Source organism: Octodon degus, unplaced genomic scaffold (assembly GCF_000260255.1).
Source record: "Octodon degus isolate 3935 unplaced genomic scaffold, OctDeg1.0 scaffold00019, whole genome shotgun sequence".
NCBI lineage: Eukaryota > Metazoa > Chordata > Mammalia > Rodentia > Octodontidae > Octodon > Octodon degus.
In genome coordinates, this window is record NW_004524595.1 from 6,155,136 (window position 1) to 6,168,733 (window position 13,598).

Here is a 13,598-nt window from a genome sequence, read left to right on the forward strand (position 1 = left end):
CTTATTCCACTGAGCCATCTCCCTGGCCCTTAAAAAATTATTTTCTTCAAATGCAATGACACGACACTATTAGTAAGATCTTTAACTATATCAGTATTCCAAATGTCTCAAAATCTCTACAAACAACATTCCTGTAATTTAAAAATACTTTTTAAAAATCACTACTGAAAAAAAAAAAATCACCACTGAAAATTTCATGTAGTCACTCAGTAAGAATTCATACAGAGAAAAGGACTATAAAAATCACAGTAGTTTTCTATTTGGAAGCATTTTATAAGATTTTTTTTTTTAAATTTTGGGGCAATGAGTGATTGTCTAGGATAGGATTTTAGAAAGACAGCCCAAAATTTAAAAGGAAGGATTTATGTAATTTCTAGGTCTTACCTCATCTATGTTTCTAAGCCATTTGCTGATGTTTTCAAAACTTTTACCATTGGTGATGTCATATACTAGCATGATACCCATTGCTCCTCTGTAGTAGGAGGTTGTGATGGTGTGAAATCGCTCCTGGCCTGCTGTGTCCCTGAAATAACAGCCAATAAATACATTAAGCACTTTAATAATATTACATTTCAGATACAGGACAAAACAATGAAACATTAAAATTCACTATCCACCACAAAGCAAAACAAAATAAACACTTATTTAACATTGTGAAAGCCAGGCATAGTGGTGCCTGTAATGCCAGCACTCAGAAGGCTGAGGCAGGAGGATCTTTGTGAGTTCAAGACCAGCCTGGGCTACAAAGGCAGCTGAAGGCCAGCCTGAACTATATAGTGAGACTCTGCCTCAGAAACAAAACAAAATAAAACCTTGTTGTTGTTGTTGTTGTTGTGTGTTATTAGGGCTTGAACGCAGAACCTTTAAACTGACTATAATGCTCAGCCCTTTTTATTTTTATTCTGGGAAAGGGAAATTGCTAAACTGCCCAGGTTGGGCTCAATCTTGTATCTGTGTGCCTTTGGCTTTAATACTTTAATTAGTAAATAATTATGGTTCTTCCTTTTTCAGTGGAAGGAAATTAATGACACACTCATAATGAATGAAAATCTGGGAAGGAAAACAGTTCAAAAAGACATAAAATTTTTGAAATACCTTTTTATTTTGTAATTTAGTTCAATAATCTTACACAAAAGTGTGTGGACTTTTTGTGTTTTCATTTTTTAGACAATGGATCATTATGTAGCCCAAGCTGGGCCTGAACTCATGATTCTCTTGCATTGGCCTTCTGAGTGTTAGAATCTATACCACCATTCCCCGCTAAATGTTTAGAATATTTTTGGGCTACAGCTAGATTCATTTATTAAAAATTATAAATGTAGTCTCACTTATAGATAACACAAATATATGTAAATAGCTTTTCCTTATTTTTTTAATGCCTCCAAGTCAAGGGCTCAAATTCAACATGTATTTTGCTTCAGTAATTATGCTCTTTTCTGTTTATTTGTTTTCATTTTTTGAGACAGGGTCTTGACAGGCAGTTCAGGCTGGCTTTGAACTCACTTGTAGTCCAGGCTGGTCTCAAACTCACAAAAATCATCCTATCTCAGTCTCCCAAGTAGTGGGATTATAGGCATGTGCTATCATGCCTGGACAATCTTATTTAAAAAAAAAAAAAAAAAAAGAGCACACAAAACTTAGCTCTTTTTTGCATCACCAATTTCTTCCTCTTCTGGATTATTCTTACCAACTTTTAAAATGTTTTAGTTTCTTTTTCCTAAAATGGGGGAGGGGGACAAACCCAACTCTCCATTTTCTACATCACAACTAACATTTCATGTCTCTGTTCCTCTTCTCAACCAACATTTTAAAACTTTTATTTTGAAAGAATCATATTCTAGGTGTACTATAACACACCTATAATTTTAGCACTGGGGATGCTGAAGCAAAAGAACCATGTCTCAACGTTCTCTCCCCTAAAAAAAGTTCATACAATAACATGTAAATATCCACAGCACCATTATTCAGAATAGCTCAATATAGAAATACCACAAATTCATCAACTGATTATTGAATAAAATATGTATATCCATACAATGGAGAGTATGCTTGCTGCCTTAGGTCTGATTCCCAGCACAATAAGCAGATAGATAGGCAGCTAGTCACGATACAACATAGATGAACCTTGTAACATGCTAAGCTAAAGCATCTCATCACAAAGAGCATACGGTATATACTCCATATAAATGTTCAGAATAAGAAAATCTATAAAGACAAAAAGTAGGTTAGTAGTTACGTTGGTGAAAAAGTTAGGAGGGTAGGTGTGAAAGATATGAGGTTTCTTTTTAAGGGTGATTAAAATGTTCTAAAAGTTATGATGGTCATTTGTAATCTTGTGAATACACTAAAAACCACTGAATTGTGCATTTTAAGTAGGTAAATAGTATGCATGTGAGCTACGTCTCAATAAACCCACTGCAAAACATACTAACATGATGGCAGACTTAAAAACAAACACAGCACTCAAGAGTTGGATTTTTTTTTTTTTTAAGCTGGCTCAGGGTGCCTTATGGGTGGGTCTGGTAATGGACGTGGAACTGGGCATTGAACTGCGGTCCCCTTTGCCTGTCTTGGTTTGCTGAAGCAGGCGCTTAAACAACGGAGCTAACCTGCAAGCCCCCATTTAGAATTTTTTTTTAATTTAGAAATTTTTTAATTTTTAGTATTTTTTAAATTTTATTTTTATCCTTTTTTTTTTGGCCAGGGGAAAGCACGGACGCAGTCCCCCACTACCATAAATTATACGGTCAAGTTTTCCACATTTGGGGAAATCGCAGAGGTCAACCCATCCACAGTGCAATGGATAAGACTTGCCCTCAGAAAACCACCTTCGTGATCATGGTATCTCCCCTTCCAGATAAGTATTTTATCCTTTTTTTTTTTTTTTTTTTAAGAATTTGAGGCAGAAGGATCATCATGAGTTCAAGGCCAGACTGAACTACAGTGAGAGCTTGCCTCCCCAAGCTCCTAAAAACCTAAACAACCCACAAGCCCCTAAAACTTTTTTTTTAATGTATTTGGGTACAGAGTCTACAGAGTCTCACTACATAGATCGGACTCATAGTGATTCTGTTTTCAGCCTCGCAAACACTGAGATTACAGGTGTGTGCCACCACACTGTCTCAAACCCTGGCCGCTACACTCTGCCTAAGCAGGCGCTTTAGTCTGCTGAGCTATCTGGCCAGCCCCCAAAATACTTCTAATGGAAACTTTTTTTTTTTTCCCCCCAGAACCGGGAATTGAACTCAGGCCACTGCACTTGTTAGGAAGCACTTATTCTACTGAGCCATCTCCCCGGCCCATCTAATGGAAACTTGCTACATCCAGAATCAACTCCAAAATGTATTTATCCTTTTTCCAGCCCCTATAATTTTGGCCCCTCTTTTCCCTAACCACACATAGCCACTTTTTTTTTTTTCATGTCCCTCACAAGCTTGTCCCCTCCTGTTTTTGGGTTTTTTTTTTTTCTAAAGGCAGAAACTGAGAATGGATAAATATGAATATGTGTATGTAAGAGAGAAACTAAAACTAGGTCTTCTCATGTACCATGTGCTCTACCACTGAGCTATACCATACCCTCAGTCCCACTTGACAGCACCTACACAGCCTATTCCCACCATTTCTCCCTGCAAATTCAAGGCCAACCTGGGCTACATAACGAGTTAAAGGTCAGCCTGGAACTACACAGCATAGGCCCGTCTCAAAATTGGGGATGGAGGTGGGGAGTGGTGGTGTGTGTGTGTGTGTGTGTGTGTGTGTGTTTCATGTGTAATTTTTCTCTTTTCCAATTTCCTATTTTATCCTTTATGTACTGAATTAAAAGTGCCTTAAATCACATGCACTTATACACACTTCCATTAAAGAACAAAGGCCTGTCTCATCACCGTCAGAATAGGGTTTTTTTAATCTAGTAAAAAAGAAATACTGCAACCTTGCTGGGCACAGTGGCACACACCAGTTATTCAAGCTATTTCAGAAGGCTGAGGTACGAGAACCACAAGTTTGAGCCTAGCTGGACAAATGAAATGTCTCAAAATAAAATTAAAAGATACTAGTTTTGGATATAACTCAGTGGTAGAGTGCTTGTCTAACATGCACAAGGCCTTGGACTTAATCTCCAATATGGAGGAAAAAAGGGGAAGTGGGGAGCTGGAGAGATGGCTCAGTGGTCTAAAGCACCTACTTAGAACAAGCTAAGCAAAGCACAGGGACCACGCGGTTCAATCCCCCAGCACCACATGCCAGCCAGCCCCACCCCCTGGTGGGCTGAGCTGGCCACACACACACACACAGAATAAATAAACAAATAAATTAAATTTTTTAAAAAAGGGGAAGTGGGGGAAACTAACCTATAATGCTATCTCTTTAAAGATGACTGAAGACACTCAGAAATCATGCAAGCTGGAAATGTATTTATCTAACACACAGTGTGAAGGACCTGGGCTTCCAGTAGTGACTAACTATAGTGTAGGAGGCATAAGACACTTTGATTTCAATTTTGTTCTAAAGTAATAACTATTTAGAGAGCTCTTCCACAGCATGCTACTACAGACAACACCCCCAATGCTTCCTATTATATGCTTCCTCTCCTCCATTTATTTACATTATACAATTAGCAAAATTATATATAATTCAGCCTGTGCTTAAGTTCTGCACTAAGAGAAAATAGTACAAAAGAGGCAACTTAGCTAAACCTTTATCAGTAGCACCTAGGGGAGAGCTGAGGCACTAACCTTATAAAATGTTATAGTTATAAAACACTAACATAGAAGATATTAAAATATCAATGGCCTTTCTGAAAAGAAATCACTACTCTGCTCAGAGTAAGTTTGCTTTGCTCCATGACATACTACTACACCTGCACTTTACTTTTTGTTTCTGTCTTCCAGAATCTTACACCCAATTATATTCCCTCTTTTTGTATGACCTCTCCCATTAATTCTTTTTGCTTTCTATATCCTGCTTTCATTTATGTATTTCCAATATTTTTTTTTGCGGAACCGGGGATTGAACTCAGGCCCTTGTGCTTGCCAGGGAAGCGCCTATTCCACTGAGCCATCTCCCCGGCCCCTATGTATTTCCAATATTTGTACTTTTCAATATTACTATTTCCTGCCTCACAAAATGATCCAGACTCTGATCTCAAATTACCCTTTTCCTAAGTATGGCTCTCTATTTTACCTTATCATTCAGCTTCTACCAAAATGTTAAAATGACAATTTATTTCAAACCATCTAACAGAGTACTTCCTTCACTATTTGTAGGCCAGTGCTGGCAAAACTACAGCAAGACTGTTAACTGTTTTCCTTTTAAAATAAAAGATGTTGGGGTGATAGCTCAGCGGTCTAAGTGCCTACCTGGCAAGCTCAAGGACCCGGGTTCAATCCCTGGCACTACATGCTATGCTGGACCCAAGTCGAGCCTGCCACTAAAATCAGGCATGGTGGCACACACCTGTAACCCCAGCACTGGGGAGGCTGAGACAGGAGGCTCACTATGAGTCCAAATTGTGTAGCGAGACCCTGTACCAAATACATAAATAAAAGATTTTTTTAAATGTTAAAAAAAAAAAAAAAGATAAAAGATGTCGATGTATGAGTTGTTTTTTCTAAGCTAAAACCTCAGTATTCAATGTTGGTACTTTGTGATAAATAAGTATGTTTTGGGTTTGGGCATATGTCTAGAAAAGGTTCTCCATCACTGCTCTAGGCTAATTAGTAACTCTGCTCAGGGTTAAAAATAGCCACAGCTGCTTGTTTGTTGGTCAAATTATTTTTAGGCTTGTATAACACATATGGCCAAAAATCTAATCCAATCCAGCAGGTTCAATACAACAAGAAAAGCAAGGGTTTTTAAATATCTGACAATTAAACATTTATGTGTTCACATTTTCTTTTTGTTTCAATAACAGAGGTGCCTATCCCTGTTTTCAAAACTAGTGTATTCCTGCTAACATTTTTTTCTTCCTAACCTACTCAATATGACCAGATTTTTCAAATTATAAGCTGATGGCAGAATTACCCTTACATAAAATAATACACAGAGTATTGTAAAATGTTATTTTTCCCCATGACGTATTACAAAGGAGTAATAAGTCCAGGAGTTAAAATAGCTTTTCTTCTTAATGTCCCACATGTTGGGTCAGAGAAGCTGTGCACTCTGGCTACTATGACAGTTATTTTTAGTCTGAGTCCTGACAGCACTGGAACAGGTCAAAGATAACACCAATCTGCTCTGCAGTGCAGACTTCAAATTTCATAACTTTGTGGGTTTTGGTAACATAATGAAGTTATTTTTTATAGATTGAGTTGTCAAATTTCACATGTTGGCAGAGTGTGGTAGCATACGTCTGTAATCCCAGTGCTCGGGAGGCTGAGGCAAGAGAACTGTTGCAAGTTCAAGACCAGCCTGGCTACAAAGGGAGCTGAAGGCCAGCCTGCACTACATAACCAAAACTTGTCTCAGAAAAACAAAACAAAACAAAACAAAAACTCCACAAAATATAGTGAGTTTACATTATGCTTATCTTAGCTAGGTACAATGACACACACCTGTAATCCCTGCACTTTTGAGAGGCTAGCAAGACCTTGTCTCAAGAAATAAAAAAGGGTCTAATATATTAATAAAACATTTAACATGAAAAAATAATAAAAAGGATTGGAGATGTAGAGCAATGTGAAGGCCATAGGTTCAATCTCCAGTACTAAACTACAAATAAGCTCCAATACTAAGCTACAAATACACCACCCAAAAGTAATGTTTTTAAAGTAAGAAGGCCTGCCTTCTAAGATCTTAGCACAGTAGAGAAGAGAAATAAAAGGAATTATATCACAAACTGTGAACGCTAGCAAGGTTCATGCCAAAACAGAAGTGAAGGATAAAGAGAGAGAAAATAACTTAGAATAATTAGGGAAATCTCTACAGAGGTGAAGCTTAACGTGGGAAGTAAAGTGTGAACAGAAACCACTGACTAAAGTCATTCAGGCCACAAATATTTATTGAGGATCTATATTTGCATGGCTCTATTCCAGATGGGAGAGATATAAGTATAAAACCATACAACAAACAGATGGGATTCTCACCCTTCAAAAACTCATATATATTCTAGTGGGAGAACAAAATTAAGTCATTTATAAAAGTATAATGACTTCATATACTGAAAACTACTATGACTAGGGCTAAATAAGACAATACCTACAAGCACTGGGTTTCGTTAGTCCTCACACAGGCTTCTCTGAGGATAACAATGAATTGAGATCTGAATAAGAAAAAACAGCAAGGCAAGGAGATGATCAGCATTCCAAGCAGAAAGAAAAGTAAAAAGTTAAAGGCTCGGAAATGGAAACATACTTGGTTGGCAAGTCTCAACAGACCATAGTGGTAAGAGATGAAGAAAAGGGAAGTGGGAGCCAAGATTTAAAGCCTCTGAAATGGAATGATAATTTCAAACAGTCTAGCCATGGGAGAGGGGGAGGATAACCTGAGGGTTGGGAAGGGCTACAAATCATGTACAAAGGTTCTAAAATGGTTTAGTTGGGGCTAGAAGCTACATACAAAGGAGAGTGAGGCAATTAGAGGTAGGTGAGATCCTTAATGTAATAAGCAATGTAGATTCAAATTTTAGACTTTTCATTTGAAATGCAAGGTAAAGGGACAGTAAGTAGAAGGACAACCATCATCAGCTTTATATCTGAAAAAGGGTTACTCTGAGTGTTATATGAAAAAAGCACAGGAAGAAGGCAAAGGTAGAAGGCAAAGATAGAAGATTGGTTGGAATATTAAGAGACTACTACCATAGCACAGAGGTGATGATGGTGAATCTTTTAGAGACAGAAGCCTAAACTCACCTATCTATACCACAGTGCCAACACAGCAATTTAACATGAATACTGAGGTTTTAGTTTGGAAAAAACAACTCATTCAGTAACATGTTTTGTCTTAAAAGAAAAAAAAAACATTCATGCCATAGGTTCATCACCCCTGGAGTAGTGGGTACACTGGAGATAGATAATCAACAAGGATTCCTTACTGAATTGGATGTGGAAGTTAAGAGAATGGGGAAAAATCAAAACTGAATGACAAGTATCTGTCACCTTATATAAGAAGGCAGTTAATTTTTTTACAAAATCAAAGTACTGATTTAGGGTGACTGTACTAAGTACAATTCACTGCTGGTACAAACATACAGATACTGATAGTGACAAACATTCCTGATCCCCACATCCCCCAAAGCAAAAGTGCTAAAGTAACTTACTACAATTATTTTCCTAACAGGGCTGACTAACTCTATGGAAAATGTAGTTGCTACCAAGATAAGTTGTGATGCAAACGTTCTGTAGATCTAGGATTTTAAAAGACACAGTGCTAGCCAGTCATGGTGGTGCACACCTCTAATCCCTTCATTCTGGAAGGCTGAGGCAGGAGGATCACAAATTTGAGTCAAATAAGTTAATAAATATGCTCTGGATGAGAGAAGATACACAACCACCTTATGCAACATAAAGGGTGAGAGAATGCTGGAAAGGAAACAGAAAAAGAGATCAGGGTAAAGAAATGAAAAAGCTTTTGCACAAACTAGAAAAGTTTCCAAGACTAATACTCAATTACAAAACAGGTATTTTCATGCCAAACAGAATGAATGTATTTATTTGAATTAGAGATACACAAAAATTGCTGTGCTTTTTAATATCAAGGGTAAGGACAAGGTTTTGAATTTCAAGGTACGATAAGTTAGGAGCAAATATTTTTTGTGCTAAAAACTTTCTTAAATTACCGTGGGCATGTCTCAAATCTCTGAGTTATGTGACTTCTTCTTGGAATGCTACTGCACAAATGTTTTCACTGAGGTCAACTTAAAATGCTTAAAAATTAAATGACATTAAAATCAGAAATGTTATCCCTGGTACCAAAATATAAAAATATTTTTTGAAAAATCAGAAATGTTACCATTTCTATGTTATGCCTTAGTTTTATAGGTAGGGTACAATTTTTTTTCCCCCAGATTAATCTTGAAGGCACACTGGAAGATTTATTGTTTCCAAAGGTTGTCTTTTTTCTTTTCTTTCTTTCTTTTTTTTTTTTTTTTTGTATTTTAGGGAAGGGCCTACAAGGTGTTCAAGGTCTCACTATTAGATTGGACTTGTAGTGATTCTCCTGTTTACAGCTTTCCAAGACATGCCCCCATGCCTAGTCTCTATGGCCATCTCAGCAGGCCTGGGGGCGGGGCCAGCACAGCAGGCCCAAAGATCGTCTTTTAACAAGGCAGACACTTTTTTTCTCTGAGTCAATGCCTCATTATGTACTTCAGGTTGGTTTTGAACTCACTATGCAACCCAGGCTGGCCTCTAATTCATAGTGATTCTCCTGCCTCAGCCTGCTGAGTGCTGGGATTATAGGCATTCACCACCATGCCCAGCTAACACTTCTTTTTAAAGTCAAGTGTTGTTTCTTACTGCTTACTTCTAAAAGCTACAAAAAAACTTGAGTGTGGTGGCACAGACCTGTCTTTCCAGAATTTGATCATGTGATCATGAGTTTGAGGACAGTCTCAGCTACACAATGAGCTCACCCTGAACTAACGAGAACTCACCTCAAAAATGAATGATAAATGAATGAATATAAAAAGACTAAAACAATAAAAAGGAGGACATGACCTATTCATGGGGCCACATGCCTGAATTCCCAACATACAGGGAGGCAGGAGAATTGAAAGTCTGACCCCATTCTGGCTAATTTGGTGAGATCCTTACTCAAACAAATTTACTTTAAAAGGGCTAGAGATATAGCAGAGTGAGAATGTCCTGGGTTCAATTCCCAGTAACTGTCTCCCTAGCCCTAAAAGCGGGAGGAAATACAAAAATCCGTAAGATCGAGGCATAGAAAACTTGTGGAAGGAGTATAGAGGTATAGGACCAACTCAGGCAAATATATACGTCTGAAAAATGCTTTTGTGACATTTGGTTTCTTATACACACACATATGCATGTGTATCTATATGACGCCATATGTGATACAATATTCACTAAAAAAAAAAAGACAAGTAATATTCACTGTAACTTTAAAAGTCCATGATTCAGACATGAATATAAATTCATGTAATTTTATTGTTCCTCTGAGGCAAAACTATATAAAGTAACTTAAAAATACCTAAATCTTTTCCTTTTTTTCTGTGCTAGACGACTGCACTCAGGACCTCCACCAAGCAAAGCAAACACTCTATCAATAAGCTATGCCCCTAGAACCTCTTTTTAAAAATAAATTTTGGGCTGGGGAGATAGCACGACAGGTCTAAGCACCTGTCTGGCAAGCGCAAGGACCAGGGGTTCAATACCCAGTACTGCATGCCATGTTGGCCCTGGAGCCTTGGGCATGCTGTGGCAGCCACCGAAACCAGGTATGGTGGCACACACCTGTAATCCCAGGGCTGAAGAGGCTGAGACAGAAGGATCGCTAGAATCTGAGCTACATGGTGAGACCCTGTGCCAAATAAATAAATATATAAAAGATTAAAGAAAAATAAAGCTTACACCACATTAGGGAACATAAATATTTTAGTTTAAGACTCATAGCAACAAAAAAGATTATGACATTAGCCTTTTATATTGGATGTTTATGAGCAAAGCACAGTGCTAACGACTTCACACAGATTATTTCATATGATCCTTCTAACAACCCTTTGAGATAGGTGATATCAGTTCCATTTTACATATGGAGATACAAAAGCCTAACAGTATGTAACTTGACCATGTTTATATAGCAAGTGCAAAAATTAACAGCCAGCTCTCATAGACCAAAATCAATGGCATGTACATTTCTACTTCACTGAGGATCATCTGATAAGACTTTTCTAAAAGTCTACCCAGATTCTAAACAAGTAACAAGGAAAATTTTCACTGCCACATCTGGTATTGTTATATTAAAAAAATAAATTAGCATCACTTACCAAATCTGTAGCTTGATCTTCTTTCCTTGCAATTCAACTGTTTTGATCTTAAAGTCTATACCTATAACACAGGGGGGGAAAAAGGGTAACTTGTAATTGTAGCTTTGTGCTTAGCTATTATCAAATTTATTGAAGTGGAAATACTGATACTTCTTAAACTGCAAATCTGAGCTAATATGTCCATAATCTCAAACCTAAGTAACAGAAGATCCAGGATGGTTAGAGAAAAAGCCATACAGAAAAGTTTTTATTAAAAAAAAAAAAAAAAAAAAGGAGGGGCTGGAGAGATGGCTCAGTGGTCTAAAGCACCTACTTGGAACAAGCTAAGCTAAGCAAAGCACAGGGACCACGGTTCGATCCCCCAGCACCACATGCCTGCCAGCCCCACCCCCGGTGGGCTGAGCTGGCTACACACACACAAAATAAATAAATATTTTTTAAAAATAATAAAATAAATTATTTTTAAAAAAGGAAAGTTTTTACAAATTACTAAAAGAAGTGAAATTTCACTTATCTATTATAAGTCAGAGTTGATGATACACGTCAGTAATTCCAACACTCGGGTTTGAGGCAGAAGGATCTCTGTGAGTCTTAGGCTACATAGTGAGTGGAAAGCTAGCCTGAAATACACAGTGAGACCCTTTCTAAAAAACATAAACTACTATTACAGTTGGGGATTTTTAACACCCCTTTCTTAATAGATTTTTTTAAATGCGAAAAGAAAAATTAGTAATATAGAAAACATAAAACACTAACCAGTTTGACCTAATTGATATATAAAAATCCAATGATGAATATACACTTAGTTTTTGGGTTTGTTGCCATTGTTTGGTTTTGGTGCTAAATGAACTTGGAACCTACCAGTGCTAGGCAAGCACTCTAAACTACTGAGCTCCATCCCCAGCCCCACTTTTTAAGTGCACACTCAATGGGTACTAAAATAAAACATATGGGCAATAAATGAAATCTCAATACAATTAAAAGTACGGAAGTCATCTAAACTGTATTTTCTGACCACAATAAATTAGAAATCACCTGAAAAAAATCTCAAAATATCTGAAAATTCATTGTTTTGTTTTCTACAGAGACAGGCTGCTTTTCCAACTTCTTCACATGGAGGACATAAACACCCTTCCTCAGCTCAGATGAATGGACAGAAAGGTAATGCCTATGTCAGCAATTAGCTTTTATCAAAAAAAAAAAAAACAAAACAAAACAAAACAAACAAACCTCACTAGCAATCTGTCTAAAAGGAATGTACAGGTGCTAGCCACAGGAGGTTGGGGTCTGGTTTCCACAAGGGGGAGAAGGACCCTAGAATAGCCAGGATGGAATGGCACAGGAATTTCCTTGTTTATTGTATCATTTACACTCCTCTCTCCCCTTTGTCGCCAATTTTGAACAAACTTTTTCCTTTTCTACCAAAGATTGTCTCCTATGTTAGCGGAGTACAGTGAATCTGGGGTGGCTCGTAACAAAAACACATCAAAATTTGTAGGATATAGTTCAAAGTAGTGTCCAGAGAAAAATTTATAGTATCACAAGTTTCCGTTAGGAGCATACTTATTCTATATAATGAACTGAAGTCTGATTTTAAAACTGAAAATAACTGGGGATTATGCTCAGGCCCTTGTGCTTGTCTGGCAAGTACTTATTCTACTTTATCTCCCCAGGCCCAAGATTTTTAAACTTAAAAAAATTAATTAAAAAATGAAAACACTTTTTTAAATGGGGAGAAGATAAGGGGTTGAAGGGAAGATAGGGGAATGGGAAATAAAACAAGTTATACCATGTATAGGTATAAACTGTCCATGATGAATATGTATTACCTAAAATGTACCAATAAACTCTGATTGGAAAAAATACATTAATTCATCAACAGAGCTATACTAAAATTCATGCACTGTTTCAGAAAGGGAGGAATGTCAAAAGAATAGATTAAGTCTCCTCAATTTTCTTTTCCTGTCAAATTTCTATCCTTCAGCCTTAGTTTCGATCCTGTAGAACAAATACAAGAGTTATCTATCAAAGCCTGAACCAATAATGAACATTTCATGAAGAAAACTGGCTAAAAGATATAAACAGGTCTAAAAATAACCAAACTTCAAGAGAAAACAAGCTAAAATCTTTTAAAAGGAAAAGCCCTTCTACATGACTCCAAGTGATAAACCACTAATTAAAACTTCACATATTTAAAAATTCCACAATTTTTTCCAGATGATAAATTATTTTTTAGTCCAAACATTTTGAGGGTCCAAAACAATGAAGGTAAAAGGAAAATAATTTTTCAAAGTCCCAGTCCATAAACTCTGGGTGAGGAATTGTGAGGAGAAAAATATGCTTCATTTAAAAGAAATAGGCTAGGCATATGGTATCCTGGCACATGCCTCTGAATCCAGCTACTCTGGGGGCTGACACAGAAGGATCAGAAATTTGAGACCAACTCAGGAAATTCGGCAAGACTTTGTCTCAAAATAAAGGGCTGAAAAACTAGGTACAGCAGAGCTCCCTACTTAGCAGGTGCCAGGCCCTAGGTCAATCCCCAGTACCACAGTAAAAACAAAAAATCAATTATTCAATAATTTTTTTAGCTCAGCAGACTAAAGCGCCTGCAAGCAGGCACAGGGGCTGGGGGTTCGATCCCTGGGCCTGCCAT

General features: G+C 37.3%; 1 protein-coding gene and 1 non-coding gene across 2 annotated transcripts in view; both read right to left on the bottom strand.

The window, feature by feature from the left end:
- Rab10 (RAB10, member RAS oncogene family) overlaps window positions 1–13,598 on the bottom strand; it is a 76,006-nt gene that overhangs the window by 20,037 nt on the left and 42,371 nt on the right. The window contains exons 2-3 of the mRNA XM_004627438.1: window positions 10,943–11,003; window positions 385–523 (exon numbers count right to left, since the gene is read on the bottom strand). Of these exons, the coding sequence (XP_004627495.1) occupies window positions 385–523; window positions 10,943–11,003 (200 nt within the window). The remainder of the gene's footprint in view (window positions 1–384; window positions 524–10,942; window positions 11,004–13,598) is intronic.
- On the bottom strand, window positions 2,702–2,865 carry LOC111815686. Its single transcript, XR_002820341.1, has one exon. It is a non-coding gene; the product is annotated as a U1 spliceosomal RNA (small nuclear RNA).